This window comes from Biomphalaria glabrata, chromosome 16 (genome assembly GCF_947242115.1).
Source record: "Biomphalaria glabrata chromosome 16, xgBioGlab47.1, whole genome shotgun sequence".
In the NCBI taxonomy this organism is placed as follows: Eukaryota; Metazoa; Mollusca; class Gastropoda; family Planorbidae; genus Biomphalaria; species Biomphalaria glabrata.
The window spans coordinates 22,720,062-22,747,414 of record NC_074726.1 but is presented as its reverse complement, the minus strand read 5'-3'; the positions used below and the strand labels follow the sequence as shown (position 1 = coordinate 22,747,414).

Sequence of the window (27,353 nt, the reverse complement as noted above, 5' to 3'; positions counted from 1 at the left end):
TTTTCGTTCCACCATCTGTTAAATATGAACTATAAAAAAATGCCTTCTTTAATTGACTCAGCCTTTTACCTTTACCTATCCCAAGTCTGTTGGACCGTTCGGGCACCATGCAAGAATTGTCGACGATCTTTCTCCATTCCTCTTTGTCTTTTGACTTAGTTAAAGCCTCTTTCAATGGCAGACCCATTCATTCTTTTATCGCTTTTTCCTATTACTCCTTCTTCTTTTTCCTGGTACTGTTTCCTATAGGAAGGTATTTGCTAGCCCCGAAGACATTGTAATATGGACAAATACTTTTAGCTTGCGTTTTTTTTCATACGATAGTTAGCAGGTCATCATGGGGTCCACTCGTTACAGTAACCCTGTCTCTAATCTCTTGTTTTGTAATGCGGTCTCTAAATGTGTTACCTAGGATCCTTCTGTAGCATCTCAATTTCATTGCTAGGATCCTCTTCTCTGGCTCTGCAGTCAGCGTCCAAGACTCACATATAAAAATGTGGCCATGACCAAGGAGCGCATCAGTCGAATTTTGGTGCCTAGGGCTATGCCTTTGTTTTTTCATATTATTTTAAGTTTGAAAGTGCTACTGTGGACTGTGAAATTCGGGCCAATAGTTCAGATTTTGTTCCCTCGTCTAAGACAATAGCTCCGAGGTATTTGAAACTACTGACGTCACTTTTCACTTCAAATACTGATGCCCCTTTTAAAGCACAGTTGGCTATTGGTCATAATTTTTTTTTCAGCCTAGTAGTAGTATGTTAAAAACAAGTGCAAGACCTTATTTTGATTTTCTTAAAGCGAACTCTTTTGATTTCATCTTCACTATTTTAACCTTTGTCTACATATGCATGTTCTCATGTAAAACAATACGCAAGGCGATTATAAAGAGTGTAATATTGATGGTAAAGGCAGAAGCGGCAGAATCATTGACATCTATAATTTTATATTTGTTATTTGTAAGAGTAATGTTTTAATTTATGTTTATTATTATTATTGAACATTCAAGCCCACTGAGGATGCCAGAGACAGTAGCATTGTAATGAAGAGAAGTACTGGAGATCTCTAGATTGGTGGTCATGCAAATGTTCACATCATCCAAAATTCCACTCTAGGTTTTGACACATAGCACATTCTGAAGAGGGCCACAGAAATAAAGTAGACCCCAATAGATCGGTCTGTCTGAAAGGTGTATATTTATCCTCCTATATTAGTCTTTTTTTTTCTATTATGAATATAAACTTCTGTAACAATAAGACAGAATACGACGCTTTAATGCACATAGTTTTGGTCTCCCATTTGTCGATGACAGTATAGTAATGTTGATGGTCTATTTTGTTGATGAGTATATATGTTAATGGTGCATGCGAGTCCATATGACACAACAACAGAATGAATAAATAATATACTTAATAACGCAGGCTGATAACTTCAAACAATTTAATAAACAATCAAAAGGGCACAGTCCTCTGTCGTCGCTAGCCTAGCGTCGTCCTCTAAGGCGTCTTGTCCGTTATTCTTCTTGTTCGTAATCCTGCTCTTTTATTACTCGTCACATTACTTAGGAAAAACCCGATTCACATCAACTTCTACGCATCTTGTGTCATTACAGTAATCAATTCTATTAATGGATTTGTAATAGAATTACAATTAGTTTCACATTTTTAACCACGACCTAATTAAGTGTAATGGGGACTAATTCAGCCTATACCACCATATGCAATTTATTTCCCTTGTTCAAAACCAAACAAAATAATTAATTAACAATGACAGTTACTTTTTCTTTTATTGATTCTTCTTTTGTCAGAAACAAGAAATAGATGTTCAGAATTTCAACTTGATCCGAGTTCGGGTGTGGAATAATCGTTTTCAGGTGTCCAAACAATATACTAGTTATACAGACAGAGTTGATACAGACAGAGTTGATATAGACAGAGTTGATACAGACAGAGTTGATACAGACAGAGTTGATATAGGCTTTGTAAAAAGTGAGTAAATTATCCAACAATACATTAATAATAAAAGCAATGTTCCAAGATTAAGGATAAGTGCAGTGTTCCACATGACTACGCAAAACCCAGTAAAGACCCAGTTGCGACCTTAATGTTTTCCAGCACCTCGTTCAGACAAAGCTGTTGTCCGCTGGAGGTCTAGTTTGAACAATACAATATTAACCTTGAAACATGTTAAATACTAAATTGTGTTTTTCTTTTTCAAAAAAACAAACAAAAATTCCCAAAACTCACAAATTTTTACAATATCCTTTCACAACTTACATTCTCCATGATTCTGTAAATTGGATGGATATTGTGAAAAAATCACTAACAAATTACCCATTAATTTGACAGTTTCTGTGCATTTTTTTGAGAAAAAAAAAATCACCAGGTAATTGGCTACAAAGTGAAATTCAGGTATGACGTTATAGTTTGTTTGTTTTTCAATTATTTAATCATTTAAACATTGACTTTGAACTCATCATTTGATCAATTACGTCACATAGCTTCAGTGGGAATTACCACACTTCAATGTTTCTTTGCGATCTATATTGCAGTTTATGTAAAGGTGATCTGTTTCTGTGGCCCACGGTTAACAAGGGTGTCAGTGGCCAGCAAAACGACCAACCGCCTTTACTTTTCCCCAAGTAATGTCAGGTACACATTAGAGCTAGGCGTGCTAAAGATCCCAAATTTAAAAATCCAAGTCTTCACCGAGATTCGAACCCAGGGCTTCAGGTTTGTAAGTCAAGCGCTTTACCACTCAGCCTCTAGTGCTCAATAAGATGGTGAGTAAACAAATAGAAGTACACGAACATTTGGCGCACAATGTTGTGCTATTGTAAGCTCCAAAAATGTTTTAAAATAACAAATTTAAAATATTACACAAGATATAGATATAGATTGTAGATTTATGATTGTATGAAGCTCAAAGGAAACACCATTTCCAATCATAAAGCATAATACGAAATGAATAAACGACCAATGGCTTCTGAAAGTAAATAACTTTGAAAAAAAAATTATTTCGTAATTGTTACATAACAGAGAATGAAATTCACGGCAGTTCTGAAGAGATACACTAACAATTGATGGATAACATTCACTGGGTTAGTAATCGTTTAGTTATAGTCACGGTTATTAGTGTAAACGAAATCAGGGGAAGCCACTGATTTATTTATTGGAGTACTGTAGTTACGATCATAATACTCAGGGGAGACTAATACATCATACGTCTCATATAAGCCAGGATCTGCATCGTTCCCAAGAGGTACATTCTTCTTCTCCAAAGTATCGTAATAATCTATGCCGTAGTCAGTAAATCTTCCAATGCTACTGTATCATCAGCTGGGATATTGGAATAATCGTTTTCAGATTCGGGATTGGACTCGTCAGTTTTTACGATGGATAAATATCTTTTGTCAAAATCAGGCGAGGTAACTAGATTCTTCTCAGGATTAGCGAACTTATAGTCATTATAGTCAGAGAGGTCTAGTTCATTCTCTGATGCAAATGTTTTATTTGTATTGCTATCCTGTTGCAAAACTGCATTTTGCAACGAGGTATACTTTTTAGTACTTTCAGGAGGTTCCACTGTATCTTCCAAAGGCGTGTTGTAGACATTTTCTTCATCTTTATGTTCATGAACTTGCTTCCTTCCCGAAATTGGAACATCTGAAAGAAGAATTTTAAAATAGTTATCAGTCACCTATAAAAACATATTTATACTTCAGCAAAGAAAATGTGTAACAGATATTTTAGATAGCTGAGCAAGACTGTTTCTGTAACCTGGGTGAACGAGGTTGTCAAGAGGCCAGCACAACGACCAACCGCCTTTTACTTTTCTCAAACTTATGTCAGGTATAGAGCTGAGTGGACTCCTGAGATGAACTCCTATTGAAAAAACAGAGCAGGAAGGACTCAATCCTCCCGTAGTGCTCTGGCAAGAAACTTAGCCGTCCGGCGTAGTGCCTCATAGCTACCATACAAGTCAAGTGACTGCACAGGCAAGTCCCCCCTTAGCTCGCGGATCTGGGTCACTCGTACAAGACGTGCGACACTGTTTCGACGCTCTCTCCACAAGAAAGGTATCGGGAGTCAAAGTTCGTGCGGAACCGGGCAAAGTATGCCCCAATAGGACAATGTTCCGTCCTGCACTGCGCAATAATTGTCTGCTCTGACCTCCTCAGTCGCCACTTTAATCACTTCTCTTGAATGAGTGCTCGGATTTGTGCCGTTGCTTGTAAGTACGTGCTTGGTGCTTCGAGGTGTGTGGCTGCCAAAGCCCCCTCCCTTGCGAGGGAGTCTGCCGTTTCATTGCCCGAAAATCCCGAAATTGGAAATCTCAGTCTTCACAAGAATTTAAACCGCTCAGCCACCGCGCCTCCAATAAAATGAAATGCAGTTTACTTAATTTTTCTAATCATTCATTATTACATTTTTACCTTTCCTTATGTGTTTAAAGTGTGTACAGTCAGATAAGTTCTTCCTGCGTTTAACTGCCAAAACTGCAAGAATCACAATGAGAAGTAAAAGAGCGCATCCCCCAGTGACGCCACCTATAACGTCTGCTGAGTTTGAACCTAAAGAAAACAAAATATTGAAACAACAATTATATTTATACAGTAGCTTGTCAATACCATGGTGACATCTTTAAAACGTATGCACTTCGTCCAATATACTAAAATTTATAACAAAAATATTTATTTCGTTCAGAACTAAAATACTTGAAAAAAAAAGATAAAAGAAATTTTAAGCTAATCAATATGTTATTAGTATATTGACTATTTATATATAAGTATATGAAATAAAAAAGAAATAACTTCTTAAGTTTATATTTTCAATATTAACATATATAAAATTAGCATTTCTTAAAATGAATTAGAGCGATATCTTTCTAAGTTCTTTACTAATTGCTGTATCGTGATACATTTAATGTTGACTAAAGAAAAGGTACTTGAAGTTTTTATTTCTTAACATTGACAATACATTGATAAAATGTTGCTGTCGTTGGTTGTGAGTGATAAGGTTACGATGTTGCTGGCTCCAATCATTTTTTTGTTTTGAATCTGCAAGTACTAGCTGTAGCCTAACTCAAGGAGCATTCTTCATGACAAGCATTATGTTGTCACACATTAAACACATACAGATATGTATTGATTTTGCTTTATAATATTAGATGATAATACATATGAAAACTTATCTTATATACTACGGACGTTACTTCAAAAAAGAAGATGATTACGTCCTACGCGTCATGCATCTAGTCATGCATATTAACCAATGACTTAAATTCTGCCAAGTCACTGGTTTTCCAGGCTAGCTCAGGCAACCCATTCCATGCTCTAATAGCACTAGGAAAGAAGGAGTATTTGTACAAATTTGTCCTAGCATATGGGAAGAATGACTTCCTGATATCTTTGTGTCGTTTGAGGTATTTTTTTTAAATTTTGTTTTGTATTTGAAGATTATGGTTCAGTGTTTTATGTATAATTGCTACAGATATAGATAAGTCAGTCTGTATAGATTTAGACGCTATAATAATTTAAATTCAATTTCAATCAAAAATATAATAGCCTAGTGTTTCATTATTATTCGATCTTATTAGCTTAGTTCAATCGGACTATTGTAATACCTGAAGAAATATTTACAGGTGGTATTTCTTTGTTAACTTGAATTGTAAGAGTTATCTCCCCTGCTTCATTTTTTACATTCAAGACGTACGTGATTAATCCCCTTCTATCGGCGTCGAAGACAGTCACGGTAATCAAACCAAATGGCGGAGTTAGTCTTGTGTATGCTACCTTGTATTGATTAGTCTCCATAGTTGAATACGTTTTTCCCGTTTCTATTTTAAGAACATATTCTGTAGGTTCTGGATAGCCGTAAACTTCAAACGTAAAAACTGAGTTCTCGTCTGGAGAAACGGTTGTCACTAGAGATGTGTTCTTTTGCTGGTTTAATTGGAAAATGCCTAAGAAAAAATTATATATCCATGCAGTTACAAACATATCTATGAAATAACATTCATATACCAGTACATATGTATTATGTGTAAAGTTTCTAAAAAATGCATAAAGAGATTACACTTTATATTGATGTCGACATAATCCGGATATGACGTCACGTTGTCTTCAAACCCATTCCGCCCTGTACAGTTGTATCTCCCAGAATCCTCACACTGTAAGTCACGGAGAGATAACTCTAATGTCTCGTTGGTGGAAATGATTTCTTTGATTGATCCCAGACCACTGGCTAGAAGTACAGCTTTTCCTTCTGGTTCCGACTGAACTTGGCAGGAGATTGTGACGTTATCACCAACATGTAGATCAACAGATTTTTTGCCATTCACTGTCAAGTTGACAACACGTGGGACATCTGGGGACGAAATATGTTGTTTTATTTATCTATTCAAATCGTTTTTTACTAAATATAGAAACATAGTGTTCCTTTAGATTTGTTTTATTTTTACACTTGGTTATACACAACATGGGCGTAGCCAGGATTTTTTTTTCGGGTGGGGGGGGTTTGGGGGGGGGATTTTATTCTCACCCCCCCCCCGACCCCCCCCCCTCCCGCGCGAATTTTTTTATATGTATTTATGTGTGTGTGTGTGTGTGTGTGTGTGTGTGTGTAAATAATCTTTATTGCATTCTGACCCTTCATTCTTTCGGAAGACGTTTATTGTGCCCTAGAATAGGTTAGTGGAAAAATTGTAGATTCCCTGCCAATACTAGCAAGAGGGTCTGGGGGAGCGCTAGGAGCTCCCCCAGCGCGGGGCGAAGCCCCGCCGCCAAGCACTATTTCTGGTATTGAAAGCCAACAAAATGCATATTCTGAGGTATCTACAGTGCATTTTCCTGCTATTAAAAAGTTTTATTTCAAAAACCTAATGTGCTATTCTTACTGACTTAGACCCTACCGCGCCGTTCGGAGCATTTGACGTCAAGCTGTTTCCATAAAAATCTGTCACTGGTAATGTCTGAAGCCTCTTCCCACCTGCCATGAGAACCTCAATGAATGAGTGGCGTCAAGTTGTACTAGGATACCATTGCAACTCTTCTTATGCGTAATTCTTTTTGTCGGAGAACATGTCCCGCAAACCTCATGCGTCGCTCTCTCACAATCTTACTAAAGGGTCGACTCCCAGTTCGGCATAGGATTTCCTTGATTTAAACCCGATCTCTATAACTGACTACTAAAATCTGTCTTAGCCATCTTTGTTGAGCCACATTTAGTGTTTTTCAATTTCGGCAGATGACTATTCACTACAGTTTATTAAGGGAGCCCTGCCACTGGTAAAATGTGTAACCACTCTTGAATACGCTCTTGGAATTAAGTGACTGTAGTTTGCTTTAGTATTTATATCGAAAAGAGAAGTTTTATCGTCAAAATCATCTGTTGGGGGTTTTCCACCTCAAAATGCTCTGTAGGGGGATCTTAAACTCAAAACCATCTGGAGGGGTTTTAAACTTTAAACAAACGCCATCTGAAGAAGAGTTGTTTAAACTCAAAACCCCCAATTGGATTGGCTACGCTCAAATAATTTTAGTGTGTAATTTGCTTTTTTTTTTATATTGAAGAGGTATTTTTAGCATTAAACCCCTCTGGCAACGCTCATAGCATTTTGAGTGCGTAATTTGCTTTTTTTCTTACACTGAAGATGTATTTTTTTAGCCTCAAACCCCCCTGGCGGGGGGTTTAAACTCAAAACCCCTTTGGCTGCGTTCATAGATTTTAGTGTGAGTAATTTGCTTTTATTTATATTGAAGAGATACTTTTTAGCTTCAAACTCCACTGGAGGGGAGTTTAAACTCAAAACCCCTTTGACTACACTCAAAACATTTTGAGTGTATAATTTGCTTTGTTTTTATTATTAAAGAGGTATTTTTTACCTTCCAACCCCGCTGAAGTGGGGTTTAAACTAAAAACTAAGTCAAAACCCATTTAGCTACGCTCATAACATTTTGAGTGCGTAATTAACTTTTTTTTATATTGAAGAGGGGGTTTATCGTAAATTTTGGAGGGGGGTTTAAAATCAAAATCTCCCTTAACTGTGCTCTTGGAATTAGGGGATTTTGTTTTATAGAAGAGGGGGGGGGTTAACTGCAAAAACCCCAAGTAGGGGGTTTAAAACTCAAAACCCCTAGTAGGGGGTTTTAAACACAAAACCCATGGTAGGGGTTTTTAAACTCGAACCCCCCTGGTAGGGGGTTTTAAACTCAAAACCCCCTGGTAGGGGGTTTTAAACTCAAAACCCCCTGGTAAGGGGTTTTAAACTCAAAACCCCATTGGTTGTGCTGGGGCAATTGATGGTTTAGTATTAAAATCTCACCTAAAATAAACAAAATCAAAGCAAAAAATCATTCACTAAATTCCCAAGGGGGGGGGGGGGATTTCATTTCGGGGGGGGGGGGGGGGTTGAACCCAACCCCCCCCCCCCCCCTGGCTACGCCCATGATACACAATATATAATGTTCTGTCATTTTTCTGGATTCATTTAAGTGCTCGAACACTTGCGCTTCAGAAGCTTCATTTGCAAAACACAAATATCATTTCGTATCAAACATCATCCAGAAAAGAGAAAAAAACAACAAATTATTTTCTTACGTTGGCATTGTAATAGGTAGTTTAAAAAGTTTAAAATACAAATAATTGCATTTTATATTATGTTCCTTTCTTGCTCATAAATTAATATTTAGATATTATTTCTATTAAATTTAAATTAACTCATTAAGATTTCTTTATTTACATTCCAAGTCAGTAGTAACTCCAGTGTCGAACTGAAAGGGTTAATGTGAGTGCGGCCTACTGATACACACGACTCAGGCCAATCACACAAGTCAACGGGTGGACGGCTGTCGATAGACAAGGGACAGTACTGCTAGTTCACGCAAGTATGACACATGGTGTGGTCATGTGATCAAAAGCCTTCAAGGTCTAGCGACAATTAGTAAGAAAGAACAGTTGAGTCCAGAACAGCAAGGCAGTAAGGACTGTGTGGTACCTTGGGATTCCTCGAGAATGTAGCTATACGAGCAAGAGAGACTTGTAATGTTTAGTTAGGCAGTTCTGTTAAGTACAAGAAAGCATTTGAAGTTGGTGTAACCAATGGTGTTAAATTGGCTATTGATGTATTTGTAATTAAAACGCCACATTGTTTATTAAAACTCTTGTTGTCAAGTTCTTGTATTAGATGTGCTGTGTTGTGTTTAGCAGTGTTTACACAATGCCTGGTAGAGAAGATCGTAACAATATTGTTTTTATTAAATTAAAACTAACTCATTAAGATTTCTTTATTTACATTTCAAGTCAGTTTTTTTTTTTAATTAAGCCTTTTAAAAAAACACAAGTTATATAATGCTATCTAATTGGTCATTTTCATGCTTGTATTTTCATTTTTCAAATTGGGTTTATAGTTTTAAGCAATAAAATGCAGTAACAATAAATATTGAAAAAATATGGAGAAGAATAAAAGGAATAAAAAAATGAAAATCTTCTTGTCAGACCTTGCGATATATATGAAAGATGACGGATAAGTCAACTTGTTCGGTGCCCCACGGATAACGAGGGTGTTTTGTGGCCAGTTAAATGACCAACCGAACTAATGACAGGCACCCATTTGAGCTGGATGGACTCAGAAGCGCCCTAAAGATCCCGAAAAAAAATCCAAGTCTTCGCCAGGATTCAAACCTGGAAGGCGATATGGGAAAAACTAAAGGAATACGTAAAAACACAAAGAGAAATACTTTTGAAATATCTAGACAATGTCAAGGACGCCATATTTAAGGACCTATGTTTCCTAAAGAGAATATCTATCAGTGTAAGTTACATCAGTGTAAGTTACATCAGTGAAAGTTACATCAGTGTAAGTTACATCAGTGTAAGTTACTAGCGAAATGGCTTAACACTTTGATAAGCACGAACGTACACTAAAGGAATGGTTGTAACATTTTATAAAATCCAAGATTATCAACACTTCCTACTGTCACTACTCTAGATACATTAAAAGACTAGGTATTTATAGTTGCACAATTTTTTTAAAATAACTCCAATAGAATCCATGTTACGTACCAAAATAATTCGGAATAAATGTAAGTCCATTTGTGCTGCGTTCAAATGTGGTTGCGGTGCAGGTGTACTGTGTTTTACCTGAAATATTTCAAGTAGAGAGCTAGATAAATTTCCGAAGTCACTTGCAAACTTGGTAACTATTGTATAATCCAGTGTTTCCCAAACTGTGTTCCGCGGAACTCTAGTGTCCCGCGAGGCCTAAACAGTAGTTCAACGAAGTAGTGGACTAATTAATTAGTAGGCCACTACGTGAATTAATCTCTCTGAAAAAGTGTTCCACTAAATACTCAGAATGTGCGAAGTGTTCCACTAAATACTCAGAATGTGCGAAGTGTTCCACTAAATACTCAGAATGTGCGAAGTGTTCCACTAAATACTCAGAATGTGCGAAGTGTTCCACTAAATACTCAGAATGTGCGAAGTGTTCCTCTAAATACTCTGAATGTGCGAAGTGTTCCACTAAATACTCAGAATGTGCGAAGTGTTCCACTAAATACTCAGAATGTGCGAAGTGTTCCGTTACTGAAAAAGTTTAGGAAACACTGGTGTAATCACATATTTTTCAAACACAGTCACACATGCTACATACAAACACACATTGCACACAAAAACAAACATTTCACACACAAACACACAATAAACGCACACAGACAAACATTCAACGCACTTACCTGCGGTGAGAATTGTCAAATCGCTGTAAGCGCCCGGGGTACTAATTGGCTGACCACTAGAATCAAGCCACTGGACACTTGAAAACGGAAAAAAAGAGTTGGCCAGAAGACATCGACAAGTAGCATTGGTCCCACGTCTGATCAAGCCATTCTTGACATAAGGTCCGCTTGGGCAGTCGTCCGCCAACGTGATGTTAGGTTGGGCTGTTGAAAAATTAATAAATATGGTTATCACCCCTGCTTTAACACTCTTTACCTGGGAGGTAAATGACGTTCTCTTTCTAAAGGTGATTCTGATAGTACACAGGGTCTTTTAAAACCACTCGAATGTAATCGGCTTTTCAATGGTTAACATTCTTCTTTTTGCTCATCTAATTAATAAAAAATTAATTAGTGGTTCATCTATGACTCTATGTATACATGCTGAGAATTGATACTCGGTCGTTAGTTTGAAGTCTTAAGCAATTAGTACAAATAAAGCGGTAATGCGTATTATATTCATAGTGTACAATTGAAAAGTACAATTGAACAGACTTCACTGTAATCAAACTTATTCATTTATATAAACGCTTTACAGACCAGTTTAAACACCAACTTGCCTTAGATGACATAGAAGAGAACACCTGTTTGCAGGCGGCGTCAGAACGAGACAGCTGGAGGTCACTTACTATGGCCTCGGGATACACATTAGAGACAAAAAGAAAATCCGCTGAGGAGGACAGATGCAGAAGGCGAAAAGAAAATCTTAATGGACCACAGGCAGACAATGGTAATGCTTGCTCTTGGTGTGGCAAAACATATATGTCCCAGCACGGTAAAACATATTACAACCCTCATTAATCTTCGGACTCGAAGACAAGCCTTATATATACACATACATATATATATATATATACATATATATGCAGTTTAAACTTCAATATCAATGTACTTAAAAGCACCAGTTATAAATGATACTTTAAACAGATCTAAATAACTATAAATACATGTCTTAATGTCACACGTCTCTCATTCGTTCACTCTTACTCTAACTTATACAGTTCATTTTATAAGCTGAATTACGACAGACCACCTCGATGTTTCATCGGATTTCTACAGCCCACACAACGCCTACTTTTACTCACGATTACATCAGAAATACGCCAACATACTCTGCAATCCCAGGTTACTTTGTTCATATTTTTTAAAAGTAAATTAGATTGTTTGTTATTTTCGGCGTACACGGTTAGAAATACATTGGTTGGATTACGTCACTACTTTGACGTTTCGGTCTTTAGATACATACAAAAATTCCAAACATTTGCTTTGACGCATGTTGAGACATTGTAAGCAAAGTACAGTGAAAATCTGTGCAGGCCAGTTAAGTTGCGGAATCCAAATGTTATGGATTGAAGCTCATCGTTGTAATCTAACTTTTCCAGGTAGACCACCTGAAAGGTGGAAAACATAAAGTAGAACATTATTCAAATATAAGGTTATAACAAGCAAAATGAAAAAAAAATTCTAAAAAAAAAAAAGAGGCTTATCTTACACTTTTTAAAACCTTCTTTCTTAATACTATAGGATTTATTTCCATTTTAAACATCAAACAAAAACAAATTACTAATAATTGACTAATTTTTTTATTTTTTTTTTTGTATTGATTGGTTTACAAGAAAAAAAAATGTAATCGAGTTTCAACTTAATCCGAAAATAAGTGTGGAGGCAATTATAGGGTAACGTGGGGCAAAAAGCCCCCCCTAAGCTTCTATGGCCTATACAAGCTAGCTTATTAATACAATTTTATCTTAAATTTGGTTTTCATTTAGTGTTACATGTCTAATTTACAAATTAGTTTTTAAAATAAATTTATTTCAATGCATCTAAAAATTATTGCATGAAATTTAAAAAAAAATTTAAGGGACATTTTACCCCACACTTGGGGCAAAAAGCCCTTCCAAGGGCCACTTACCCCCAAAGCAAAAATTGTGGTAAATAAAGAATTTAATTGCTTTTTAAATCTCTTAGGTGTATATATTATTGTGTATATATATTTGTATGTGTAATTTTGTTTTCAAATAATTTTTTTTTTATCCTTGCACACAAGAATAATAATGATAATTGATTATTAATTATGTTCAAGCAAATAAGGATTTTCTTTTCTTCGTAGATGTTTGTTTTTGTGTATAAATTTAGGCTGGTAATTTTGTTTTCAATTTTAGTTTGTAAACAAGATAAAAAAGAAAATTGATTAAAATGCAGAAGCAAAATTAATGAAAACTAAAAACTTTAAAAATTATTTTTATGTTTTTCAGCTCTTAGTTGTATGTATTAGTGTACCAGTATGTAATTATATAAACACATGAATTTGTTTTTAAATAATTTTAGCTTGCGATATTTGGTATACACAAACATAAATAATAAATTTTGACAAACACATTTAAAAAGTATAAGTGAAATATTTAATAATTATAAATGTAATTTTTTCGGAGACATTGTTAAGTGGCATCCCATCAGCGATAGCTTTTAAATCTCCTGTCAAGAATGTCGACCATACGAGCCTTGTGTTTTTCTCTGGTAATTTCTTAACATTTTCTGAAATGAAAAAAAATATAAAAAATTATTTTTTTTTAAATTACATTGTGCACATTTTAAACTTTAAAAGCTTATGGATCTCAAAAGATAAATATACATAATTCCAAACATAGCAGGCAAAAGTAGAACAAATAATAATGATCTAGAAAATGGATGGCTACTTGGTCGTGCGGTTTGCGCGCTGGACTGTCGTTCAGATTTGTCAGTGGTCCAGGGTTTAAACCCTGCCCGCTACCATCCCCTGTCATCCTGCGGGAGGTTTGGACTAGGAAGTAATAATCTTCAACTCTGAAGGAACATACATTTTACAAACAGAAAATATAAACTTACTAATATGGTATAATTTATAGACTAGATCTACAGCCCTACTAGATCTTACTATTACTTTCTAATCTAAGTATCACAAATATGCATACTAATTGCTGTCTCATCTGGATTGACTAGAATACCCCAAATCACTATCGCGTACAGAATAAAAATCTATTATTATAGATTTATATAATAATATAATGATACAGACATATAGAAATAGATCTACTAGATCTAGACTAGATATTTTGGTTGTGCGGCTTGTGCGCTGGACTGTCGTTCAGATTTGTCAGTGATCCAGGGTTTAAACCCTGCCCGCTCCCATCCCCTGACCCTGTTGTCCTGCGGGAGGTTTGGACTAGGAAGTAATAATCTTCAACTCTGAAGGAACATCTGAAACATTTTACAAACAGAAAATATAAATCTAAAGTTAAACTTACTAATATGGTATAATTTAAAGACTAGATCTATAGCTCTACTAGATCTAGATCTTACTATTACTTTCTAATCTAAGTATCACAAATACGCATACTAATTGCTATCTCATCTGGATTGACTAGAATACCCCAAATCACTATTGCGTACAGAATAAAAATTATAGATTTATATAATAATATAATGATATAGACATATAGAAATAGATCTACTAGATCTAGACTAGATATTTTATTAGATTTATTTATAATAGATCTAGATTTAGATATATTTTTCTAATTTACATTTTAGACCTATTGAACTTGTATTTATATAATTTATTCTTAGATTCCAGTCTAGAATCTAGAATTTTGTAGATTATTTGTATATTGAATAATATTGTATATTATAGATAACAATGAAGTCTAAAATTTATAGAGATTTCTAGATTGTATACATTATACATCTAGATCTTTTATGACCAGATTTCGATAAAGGCTTCCTGCCCCCAACTCTAATGGGCATTTTACCCCAACATAGGTGATGTTGAAACGATCAATATATTAACTTTCACCATGTCGCTTTTAGAGTATAGCAACATCTATAAGGATTTCAATTGAAAATCCTTTGCAAAGAATATTTACAATTAAGGATAAAATAACACATAATAAAAATACAGACAAATAAAATGAGCCCTTACCTTATAGTGAGATAGGTAGAAAAATTCAAAGTGATCTGTGACGATAAATTGAAAAGCTACTACATCAAGCTCAATGTGCATTAAAAGAACGGAAGTAAGCTATCTCAGGAAGTCTTAATTTGAATCATCCAATAAGCCATTCGCACAAAAATTAAGAAAGGCCTTTTACCCCGAAGGGCTTTTTGCCCCACGTTACCCTATACCAGACAGACAGAAAGACAGACAGAGTGAGTTAATATAAGCTTTACAAGAAAAGCGTTTTTTTTTTTTAATCATTACTGAGTTGCAAACTATAGTTCATACAGCAAGAAAAAAGGTAAATATTTTTTTTCACCTGTGGCAGATCATACGTTATTACTGCCAGAAAGAAGGCTGTGATTGATTTTGAAATATTGTATAAGGTGACATTAGATATTTCATCAGATTCATAAATACTTATGACTAGATTTTGTATATTTAACATCTCAGCTGAAAAAGAAAATAAGTAAATTTAATTAGTACAAAATGTAAAAGATTTTGTTTGATATTAGAAATTTTGAGCTCTAGTGAAGGCGATAGGACCACGAGGTTGACGATTGTTTATGTGTTTGAATTTTAAATTGGATGTGTCTCTAATTGTTTATTCACCTTTTCACGTAAGTTTTGAGTTTCTCTACAGTCTACACTCATAGAATTTGGAATGTATAATTTGCTTTGTTTTTAATTTTAAAGAGGTATTTTTTACATTCAAACAACGCTGAAGAAAAAAAAGGGGGGGGGGGTTAAACTCAAAACTGAGTCAAAACCCATTTAGCTACGCTCATAACATTTTGAGTGCGTAATTTGTTTTTTTTTTATATTGAACAGGTATTTTTTAGCTTCAAACCCTACTAAAGAGAGGGGGGGGGGGGGTTAAACTCAAAACCCTTTTGGCTACGCTTATAGAATTTTGAGTGTGTAATTTGCATTTTTTATATTGAAGAAGGGGTTTATCGTAAATTTTGGAGGGGGTTTTAAAATCAAAATCTTCCTTAACTGTGCAATTGGAATTTAGGGATTGTCGTTTGCATTTTTGTTGTTTTGTTTTATAGAAGAGAGGGATTTAACTGCAAAAACCCCTCTTAGGGGGTTTTAAACTCAAAACCCCCTGGTAGGGGGTTTTAAACTCAAAACCCCCTTGGCTGTGCTGGGGCAAGTGATGGTTTAGTATTAAAATCTCACCCAAAATAAACAAAATCAAAGCAAAATATCAGTCACTAAATTCCGAACCCCCAACCCCCCCCCCCCGGCTACGCACATGATATATATTTATATATATATATATATATATATATATATCATATATATATGTGTGTGTGAATAAAAAGAAAGCAGTGTTTCTCAACCTTCGGCGACATAACAAAAAAAAAACAAAAACAGTCATGCTGGTGACCTTTCTCTTGAAAGCTAGGCGGTCTGGGGGAGTGTGGTTCGTGGCAAAGCAAGACATCAAGCGTTTTCTTGCATTCTTCACTGCAGAAACGCAATCTCCTGACATCTACAGCTCATTATTCATCTTATTAAAAAAGTACCTTGTGAATAATGTTTTACTTGAAAAATATTCTATCATGAATTTAAAGGCCCTTACTACAATGCAGATTTGTTTCTTGAAAAGATAAGATACCCAACATTTTTAGATTAAAAAAAGAATATTCGAAAAATATTTTTTTTTTAAAAGCTCATTTGTAAGTGATACATTTTGTTTAATAAGTATATTTGTAACTTTGTTTGGTTACTAATCTATAATTTAAAGCTCTAAAAAAAAAAAAATTCGGTAGTAGGAGGAGAAATTAAGTGGACCAATTAGTTTCCTCTCTAATTTTTTTGCATTTTTAGGGCAACTGTTCACATTGTGAATTTTAGCCCTAAATTTATTTATACAATAGAAAATATCCGATTTATTATAGGTTAGAAAAAAGCGACTAGGAAAATAATATTTGGTTTTAAAAGTCATGTCAATTGTTACTATTGTTCAGAAAATTTATTTATGAATTTTAAATTTTCCAAAACAAAGTCTTTCTTAAAACAATTATGATAAATTCATGTGCAATTACATTAACTCTGTCGACATGCTTGAATATTCTGTTTTAAAACGCCATGTTTCCTTCTGGAAAGGGGAGAGGGCGGTAGAGTGAAAACGATTAATCTTCACTTTTTTAATAATTTCTGCTAATAATTGCATTTGACATTAAAGAATAAGAGAATGGGACGTCTCGATATAAGAATTTAATGTATAGCATATATAAATGATTTAATGGCCGATTTTTTTTTTATTTTGTAATTTCTTAACTATAATACAAAAAGAAAAAAGTATTGGTTTGTCCGATGGGCGGAGGGCTATTGCATGTATCGTCCCTCCCACATGCTGCAACCCTTTTTCATTTTATATTTACTAATAACAAAATTTGAGATTAGAGTTTGGTTTGGTGGTGCGACATAATAAACAAATGGGTTCAAATATCAATATGTAGCTTATATTATATAGATATTGAACTAATTTTGTTCACAAACTGTGATTTCTTCATAAAAATAGGACCGCCCCCCACTCAGAGGGCTAGAGTGGGGAGGGCAGTAAATGCAACAGAGTAACGAGAATGGTTAACATATCAGTAACAAGTTTTACTCATATAGATATTGAATTGATTCTGTTAACATATCAGTAACAAGTTTTACTCATATAGATATTGAATTGATTCTGTTAACAAACAGGGCAAGATAAAAAAGGGAGGAGTGGAGAAAGACGGTCGACAAGTCTTGCCTGGTGCCCCAACGGTCCAAGGCAGGGGTTTTCAACCTGTGGGTCGCGACCCCATGAGGGGTCGATTGACGATTTGTCAGGGGTCGCCTAAGACCATTGAAAATATGGATTGTATTTAGTGTATTCTTCTATTGCTGTGTGTGTTATGGCGGGGGGGGGGTCGCGGCAGAGTGGGGGATAGTAAAAAGGGGTCGCCAAGCTTAAAAGGTTGAGAACCGCTGGACTAAGGGATAGGTATTTGTACAAATAATCCTTCTTCCCAAGTGCTATTTTTTGAAGTAACGTCTGTATTATATAAGATAAGATAAGAAAAGGTAAGGTAAGGTTAACAAGCTGTGATTTCTACAAAAAAATTGGGCCGCCACCTCTCCACCCAACTTAATCAGCCAACATACTAGAGGGGGGGGGCGAAATAATCTAAAATAGGTGGAAATATAAATAATTAGTATATATATTTTTAACATAAGTAATAAATTCATGTACAAAACGTCCTATTTCTATACTAAAATTCGTTCTGTGTGTGTGTGTGGGGGGGGGGGGGTCGGTCGAGTGGCTATAGTCCTTACCCCCCCCCTCTGGATCCGCCAGTGTATACAATTAATGTAACATACATCTGGCTGTCAATACTGGAGAGTAATTAATGTAAAGGTTATATATATCCAAGTAGGAATAGCGCTACAATCACTAAAACACATTCCGTCTTCGAAAATTACAAAATCTCCAAATATTACAATAAACTCCAAAGGTAAATCAAATATGACACATGTCCTCTCTCAGGACACATATACCACTGCCCCCTATACATCGTAGTTTCCGATTAGACTGAGAGATTTTCCCTCGTGCTACTAGCACGTTTATACAATTAGTGACTTACAATGTAAAATATGTCACAATTATTTTCAAACGAGCCTGTGACAAGCAGGAAAACTTTGAATTGAAACCTCCGCTACCTTGCAGCTATTCACGAACATGGGAAAGGCTTCGGGAGTAAACCCTGAGGAAAAATCAGGAGCTGAAGCGAGACCAATTGTTACAGTAGGCCTAAACGCTGACCTGTGACGTAGCAGCTCGTGAGCAGTGGAGACCAACGGCTCGTTGCCACGTCGCATAGACCTTTGCTGTGTACTGCTGAGTAGAGAGGAAAGAACTGCCGTGTGGGCGACATCGTTCCGACTACAGCTAATACCCAGGCTTTCATTTCTTTTTGTTATATATATATATATATATATATATATATATATATATATATATATATATATATATATATATATATATATATATATGTATATATATGTGTATATATATATATATATATATATATATATGTATATACAATTCACAGTAATAATATTGTCAAATTATAAACACATTACATTTTGTTTGCATTCCAAATAATTGCATTTTAATTAAATTTTCTTAAACTAAACTAAACATTGCTAAGACTGAATGTATTACATTACCAACAGATTGACATTCGTACTGACAGCTTCCATTAACTCCAGATAAAAGTATAAGCGGGCTATTGATAGAATCAGCAGATTGATTCATATTAGTGAATATTTCTGCAGTAGTTCCAAGAAACAATTTTTTTTGGAGCTGGTAATTGCCACCAATAAAATGTTGGACATTCTGTAATTCAGGCGACTTCGTCAGGCTGTTGATGGTGAAGTAAGCTTCTGTATCCCAACCAATAAAATATCTTCTATTCTGAAAGCCTATCAACAAAGAAGAAATAACCTAAAGGCTACTTTCAATTAAAATCAGCTCTAATTTATTGTTCAAATAATATAGTAAACCATTCTATTAAATTTATTTGTTTCCTTTACAAGTAACTTATCAATTTTGTTTATTGAGAATCCCTCCTTTAAGCGACTCGACTTTCCGTAAGATCGATTATCGTTCTTTTTATACTAAGACTAAGACTTTTTATTCAATGATAATTTCCCCGTTCCCACGTGAATGTCTAAATTTTAAAAAATTATAATTCTACAATATTTACATGACGGTTCGCAAAAAAGTCCAGAAAATCTTTTTTTTTTTTTAAATTTACATGCAGAAATACCAGCTGACATGTCTGTTCAAAATATACAAAATGTGAGACCGAATTTGATGTTACAAGATAATATTTTAAAATATATATATATTTATTTATTTATTTATTTATTTATACATAGGAAAGTTTTCCTAATGTGGTCAAATGTCTTGGATAATCATTTTCGATGATCGGTGTACAGGACAACAATAATAAGAATGACGTCATGTAATGAAGTGCTCTTCACTTAAATCGTTTGAATGGGAAAAAAACCCCGAAAGTTTCTCTTCGTAATGTTTCATTTAAAGTCAATGGCTTGGAAACACTACAAAAAGTAGACAAAACAGTAAGTACGGTCGATTGAATATTGCCATTTATAGTTTGTAAAAGTCAACCCAAATTACACAATTTAAAAGAAGGCTTACAGCGGTAAGACCCAATACCATTTGTGAGCCTGTCAGGGGAGGAAATATCTGGGATAACTTTTCCTTGTTGCTTTCAGGCACTCAGCCAATACAACCTTACCGACATCATTCAGTTATAGAAGGCCTCAGCACTGACCTACGACTTTGCAACCTGTGGGCAAACTAGACCAATTGCTTGTTACCACTTTGTACACATCTGTGACTTGACAACGAGCTTTTGGTCTTCACTGTCCACAGGTTACGACGTTGCAGGTCAGTGTTCAGGCCTTTAATGTCCATCAGGCTCTGTTCAGCTCGTTAATGTCACATCTAGAAATCAAGGTTTTGACGTCATAGGCCAGACCTCGGGTACAATTGACGGGAATGGCAGCGAGTAGGGGATCGAACTCGGGGGCCGTCATGGCGAAAGTTCTCAGTGCAAACCAAGCGACACGGCAGCCATTTATGATGCTTAATTACTGATCAATATAAATGTAATTAAAATATAGAAGATATACATTGCCTAACTGGTTATGAATAAACATTTGTAAAATAAAAAACAAAAAATTCTCACTGTCATATTGAAGTGATGAAGTAATAACATTATCCTGAACGTATGTGTTATCTATCCCATACCAATAACAAAATAACCAATAGTTTCCTTTGTTGATATCAAAAGTAAAAGTAAAATTAATGAAATATCCATCCTCCACTTGATGATCACAGTATCCACATAAGGATGTATTCTTGAGCTCACACCCATCGTTTGTGATGTTGACGGTACATTCTGGCGTGTACATTGTCTGTAAAGGAATAAGAAGGATAAGTTAAGGATATTTCTAACAGCAAATGTATATTTGTTAATACTTGTGTAATTTCTTAACTGGCATATTTCTTGGAAGTAAGTTTAAAACAATTTCTTATACGTAAATGTAAATGCCTTTGTTATGACGTGAGTGGCCAGGATTTTTGCAAAATAAAATGTGCATCTTCAAAAGCTTATTGATTTTAAACTGCAGGACTCACAACGATTTTCAGAGTCAATTTAAACAACTGTGCAATATTGAGTAGGGAATGGAAAAAAAAAATTACTTTATTCATCTAGAGATACACATTTACGAATATTCCAGAAATTAATATTACCAACACTTGACTAATAAAGGAAGCTCACAGAGTCAATGAGGGTACACGCCTCCTATAGTCAATTAATCAACAACTGTCCTAACAACATGCTTATGAAAATAGAAGATTTAATAGTTATCTATTGTTAGTTTCAAACTTTTAAGCGACGACCTAATTCTCTACTTTAAGTCTAAAGGGGACTCATTTAGCTTAATACTTCCACATGTGTCAAGTACTATTACTTTTCCTTGTTCAATACACAACAAAATAACTAATTACCAATAGTTAATTAATAAAATGGTTAATTCATTATATTGATTCTTGTTTTGTCAGGTACAATAAATAAGTGTGCAAAATTTCAACATGATCAGAGATTGGGTGTGGGAGAAAAAACGGATACAATTTTTACCAGACACACAGAGTTGATATAAGCTTTGTACAAATACAATGTGAAATGCATTGTACAATCGGCGCAAAGAGAATAAGTTCATTGGATGACGATAATTCAGTCATGTTCATTACACATGTATTGGAAATTGATATGGTCTCGAAGTAAAAAAAAATGTTAACCAACCTGGCTTCAGTATTAAAAAGGTAAAATGCTTTGTAATAGTAAATACTTCATGCTCTCTCTCTCTCTATTTTTCTCTCTCTCTCTCTATCTCTCAAGGACATCTGGTATTACATATGTACTCAAACTCATGCTGCAGGAAATAATCATACTGCAAGAATTACTTAATGTAGTCGCTAAGGTCTTAAGAGAAGTGTAAACAGGATATTTACTGAGTCATTGATTTCATTTTTTTAGAAGGAAGAGTGTAGAATGAAAGGGAGATAATTTGAATGAAAAGTTATAAAGATATAACCTGTTCGAGATCATGCCATTTATAAAAACTACACAAGGGCAGACAAGTTTACATCGTGATACTGTAGTAATTTTATTTAAGAATAATTTTAAAAAACTTTTGTAAATCTTTGATTAATATTTATTTATATTGTGTGTTAATAGGATGCGTGTAATGTACTAATGATTTCTACTTAAAGTATTAAAGTATTTTATTTCGTAAAGCGGATATCTATTATTTATCCACTCCAAACAGATAGCTCCGGCAATACAGTGGAAGTAGAGTCGTCAGATTTAGATATTAGGGCACATAATTCCAGATACCAAGACATTGACCACCCGAATCGATACAGCTAGAGAATATAAATACAAAAATGTGTATCTATTAAGACCAATTATGCTTTCCAATAAATAGAAATTATAGTATGTAAGTGCAATCAACCATTCTTACTGTTAATAAGACAATGTTGTCCAAAGGCCATACAGTTTGATTCGTTCCAGATGTGTTTAGAAATGCTTGAAGCTCAACTGTATCACCAGACTCATAAGCTAATTGACAATTAGTTAAATAGAGCTCTACCTTTTGAGCTTGCACGTCTGAAATGAAAACCAAACAACTGTTCAAGTAGTCAACCTAAATGATTTACAAAGCATGAATGAGTAGCATTAATTAGACAGACTACGACTTAGACTGTTCTAGTAACCTGTATTGGAATTTGCTGTGATTACAATGACAGACAGAGAAAGAGAGAGAAAGGGGGGAAGAGAGAAAAAGCATTGAAAGAGAAGCGTACAAAGATACAAAAAGATACAAAAGGGAGAAGAGAGCATGAGAGAAAGGAAAGGAAGCAGCAATGTGAAAAGAGGAGAGAGGTCGGGAGGATTTAGAATGTTTGCATTTAAAAACTCAAGTAACAAGACCATGTTGAAATACGTTGCTTTTTTCACGAACTTGGTTATCCATACAATTTTTTTTTGAAAATTAATATACATGTATGTATATAGCCGATCTAGGAATAGTTCCTAACTAATTAAACTTTATTGGATTCCAAAATTGGTTATATTGTTCACATTCATTGAATTCACATTTTTTGTATATTTAACTTCTAGTTCTAAATATATTTTACTATTTTGATTTTTTTCCCAAATAAATGATATCTTCCTTGAAAGATGACCTTATATGGTGCGTTTGAAAAAAAGAACAACAGTTTATTTCTAAATAATTTAACTCTTTCTCTCCTAATAGACGATACCAACGTTGATTCCACCAGAATGTGGTAAATAATTACGGAGAGAAAGAGTTAACCTATTAAAAGTTTCAGTAGGTGAAAAGGAGACGAGCTTTGTCTGGCCCCACCCTTCTCGTGTATTACATTATAATCTGAATATCCTCCACTATCTGTTTTGTTTGTTTGTTTGTTTGTTTGTTTGTTTGTTCAAATGTTTAGTATTGTGGGTGAAACCATTTTTTAAGATCTGCTTACCTCCAAGGGAACATAAACAAAAAAAGGGAACACACCAATAAAATGTCTTCATCATTTTTGTCTTTGATTCTGTCACAGGGGACATGAAATGACAAATCTTTTCGAAGATATTTCCATTCATCCAAAATATCACAATTGTGAGGGCGGGCATGAGAGGGCTAATTCCTCTCTTCAAAAAATCCTGATAAAAAAAACAAAATAAGTAAAACTTTAAAAATACTTTAAAAAAAAAAAATTAAAAGTGGGATTGAGAGCAGTTGTATCAATTAATATATACTATGCATATATTTAAATATGTAATAGAGCTACGCTAACAATAATACATCTTTGCGATTTGAAACATTTTGCCTATTATTTTTGTTTAGCGCAATTCCATGCTTTTAGCTTCCTCACTGTGGTATGATCCTAACCCTATCACTTACCCCAGTGGTTCCCAAACTTTTTTTGTCTCGTAGACCTTTGGGGGTCTATATAGACCACTTTGGGAATCACTGACTTTGCCGGACCAGTAGGAAAGAGGCGGGGGAAGAAAGAAGACTGTATCTGGGTGCTCGCTTTGTAAAATGCATTTCCATTATATATATCCAGGTAAACGACCTGAATTGGATCTCGAGGATTAAAGCCTCCTCAGCTTCTTTAAGCAAATATTTGTATATAGTATTATGTACAGCGCTTGATAGAATCATCATTGTAAGATATTTTTATTTGTTATGATTTCATAGGTCTATTAGTCGAACATTGTTATTGTTGTCACAGGCTTGAGTTTTGAGTATAATCGTATCGGTACTATAGGAGTCAGTTTCATAGTTTTGTATATTTAATACTTTAATATTTGATGCTGTTGTCTACAATTACAGTTATTCGAATTGCTTTAATTAAATTTATATTCCTGTTATTAATTGATCACAGGTGTCTTTTGAATTATTGAAAGAAGTATGAAAGAATTATGTTTATTTATGTGTCCTGGTCAATGCCTGGGCAGGAGTTCACAACAATACATGTATTTATATATATAATGATACTGCACTCTTATCTCATTCACAAGAAGGATTGCAAAGGCTTGTGAATGCTCTGGCAGCTGCTTGTCAAGAATTTAGCCTTACATTAAGCCTATCCAAGACCGAAATCCTGGCCCAAGATGTTGCAGAAATACCAGTGATACATATTGGAAATCACACACTTACGGTGGTGCAGGAATTCACCTATTTGGGAACAACAATAGCCACCAACCTAAACATAGACACTGAGTTGACAAAAGCAATAGGAAAGGCTTATGCAGCAATGTCAAAACTCTCCAAGCGCGTGTGGGAAAATACCAAATTGACTACGGCAACAAAGTCCTGGTCTACAATGCCTGAGTTCTGAGTACACTTCTTTATGGCAGTGAGAGCTGGGCAACTTACATGCGTCAAGAACACGGACTAAACAGCTTTCACCTAAGCTGCCTGCGATGCATAATGTGCATCTCCTGGAGTGGTCGTGTCACCAACCAGGAAGTTTTGAAGCGGGCCATTATGCACAGCATCTATACTCTCCTTCAAGAGAGACGACTACGCTTGTTCGGTCATGTCACTCGCATGCCAGATGGAAGAATCCCTAAAGACATCCTATACTCTGAGCTTTCAGAGGGAGTCAGACCCAGGGGGCCGCCCAAGACTAACCTACAGAGATGTCTGTAAGCAAGACATGAGAGCCATGGGCATAGACCAAAGTATGTGGGAGGAGATAGCCCAAGACCGGACAGCATGGAGACAGACTGTACGTTCTGGTACAAACTTCGCCGAGTGCAAAAGAAACGAAGCTGCGTCAGCCAAGAGAAAGAAAAAGAAAGCTGCCCTGTCAGCTAGCCCTAGAACAGATGCTTTATATACATGCACGAACTGTGGGAAACTCTCCCGCTCCAGAATTGGCTTGATCAGTCACTCCAGATTCTGCCCCATTTCAAGACGTAACCAAAGGCAGTGACTCATCTGGGCGAATCCATTGTCTTCGGAAACAGGAGCCATATATCGTTTATGAAAATAGAAGGTTTTATAGGTATCTATTGTTAGCTTCAAACTTTTAAGAGGTTTAAATCATCACTGTGACGATTTCTGTTTATTTATTGCTTGGTATTTCCTTTTATATTAGTTATTGTTTGAACACAATCATCTTGCTGGAGATTATTATATAAATGACTTGATAACACACTGAAGAAACATATGTGTTCTCTTATAACTACTTTAATTAACTTTCTTCAAATTTCACATATAAGTCTCAATTTATCTCAATATCTCAATTTAATAACAACTTGACTTAAATATCTTCATAAAATGAAACTTTTTAAAACTACAACTTCAACTGATATAACTTGCTACCGATAAAACTTAAAGATACAAAATCTTCAACAAGTATAACTTCAACTTATGGAACGGCAAATGTTTGAACTCATTCTAACACAAGACCGTTACTAAGCAAAGACAGTTACAATACGATGACCCCGACTAACCCATTTTCCCCTAATTTATACTTTTCTAAACCGTACTTTCCAGAATCATAGAAACTTCTATCCTAATTATTTTATTAACTATGACATTCTAGAAACTAACGTATTTTTGTTTTGCTTTGCCTCTTTGTCTGATTGGATTACTATATTTAACGTGGGTTTGTTCTGGACTTCTGACCTAGCCTCGGCTTCTAGAAACTTATCGAATTATGTCACAGCATCGACTAATGATAATCACATCAATCAAGTACATTTTCTTTGCCGTGTTAGAGATACCAAACAAAATAATTAATTACTAATAGTTAATTAACTGATTGTTTTTTTTTTCAATTAATTCTTGTTTTGTTAGTTACAAGAAATAATTGTGCGAAAATTCAGCTTGCTCCGACTTTGGGTGAGGGATAAATAATGTGTACAAACATTTTACCAGACAGAGTCAACTGATATTACCTTTGTAAAAAAAAAACAAAAAAAACTTGCAATTGTACAAAATGTACGTGTGTCAACATACTTGTTGTGAATCCAAGTTTGCTTTCAAGTCCTGTCTCATTCAACTAATCTGGATGTTTATTGACTTGTCCGTTGGTTTGCACACCAAACAGCTAAATCGTCTTACTGACCGATGCCAAGACAGTCCTTCAAAGCCTGAAAAACTCGGATACTTCCTATATAAAGCAACTCAGGACAGCCCTTGTAAACCTACATCAAGGAAACTGTTCTTCAATGGGTTCCAGCACACGTTGAATTAGAAGGCAATGAAAAAGCAGACATACTGGCCCACGATGGAAAAATGAACAAACAAATGAAAGTCCCTCTCTATTCAGAAGAAATATGACAATAAAAGAATGTAGAAACAAGGTTACAAAGACAGTTTTGTGTGGAAACACAAACTCAAAATCGACCCCCGAAGTGGTCCAACAAGGCAGGAAAAAAGGCAGGTTTCTATATTTTCAGAAGAATATCGGTATTAAATTCTATCAGAAGTGGTCCACCCAGGTAGGTAAAAAGGCAGGTATCAATATTTTCAGAAAGAATATCATAATGAAATTCTATCAATGGCAAATGACAGAGAAGAATGAAGAAAGAAGGTTGACAGATCCTGTGTGGTGCCCCAATAGTCCAGCAGACTAAGAGATAGTGAAAGTGAATGTGAAGTTAGATGTGAGCCTGGCCTAACTAATGTCTTATAAGGAGTATCTAATTGATCTAATTGTTTTGTAAAGGGTAAGTCTCTTATTCAAAGCCTCGAGAAAAAAAATATTTCATATATATATGAGGCTATATTATGAAACGTTTCAACTTACCCGGTGTAGTATGTATGAAATACACTATCGAATAGACATTTAGTATTTAGTGTGTTTGAACAAATATTAGAAGGATCAGCTTTTTTAAGGGTGGGGGAGGAGGTTATCAAAATATTATATGTTGACAAAAATGCAATTGCACGTTACAAGCATAGGACTGCCTCCTGATAGAA

At 35.0% G+C, this 27,353-nt stretch overlaps 1 protein-coding gene and 1 long non-coding RNA gene across 3 annotated transcripts; both read right to left on the bottom strand.

Moving 5' to 3' along the window:
* Positions 1–1,347: 1,347 nt before the first annotated feature.
* Positions 1,348–27,353, bottom strand: LOC106073640 (uncharacterized). Of its 2 annotated transcripts, none has more exons than XM_056014705.1 (13): positions 26,388–27,152; positions 23,392–23,572; positions 22,359–22,504; positions 20,516–20,744; positions 18,966–19,220; positions 15,064–15,197; positions 12,018–12,162; positions 10,733–10,936; positions 10,062–10,139; positions 6,075–6,365; positions 5,623–5,961; positions 4,433–4,570; positions 1,348–3,662 (listed from the first exon to the last, which is right to left on the bottom strand). In XM_056014705.1, the coding sequence occupies exons 1-13, from the start codon at positions 26,424–26,426 to the stop codon at positions 3,292–3,294; spliced, it is 2,550 nt and encodes an 849-aa protein (XP_055870680.1). In that variant the 5' UTR covers positions 26,427–27,152; the 3' UTR covers positions 1,348–3,291. The 2 variants fall into 2 exon arrangements, with proteins under 2 accessions (XP_055870680.1, XP_055870681.1); XM_056014706.1 differs by lacking the exon at positions 26,388–27,152 and adding an exon at positions 27,181–27,353 and having other exon boundaries at positions 1,349–3,662.
* Positions 13,151–15,038, bottom strand: LOC129923492 (uncharacterized). Its single transcript, XR_008775459.1, has 2 exons — positions 14,730–15,038; positions 13,151–13,306 (listed from the first exon to the last, which is right to left on the bottom strand). It is a non-coding gene; the product is annotated as an uncharacterized LOC129923492 (long non-coding RNA).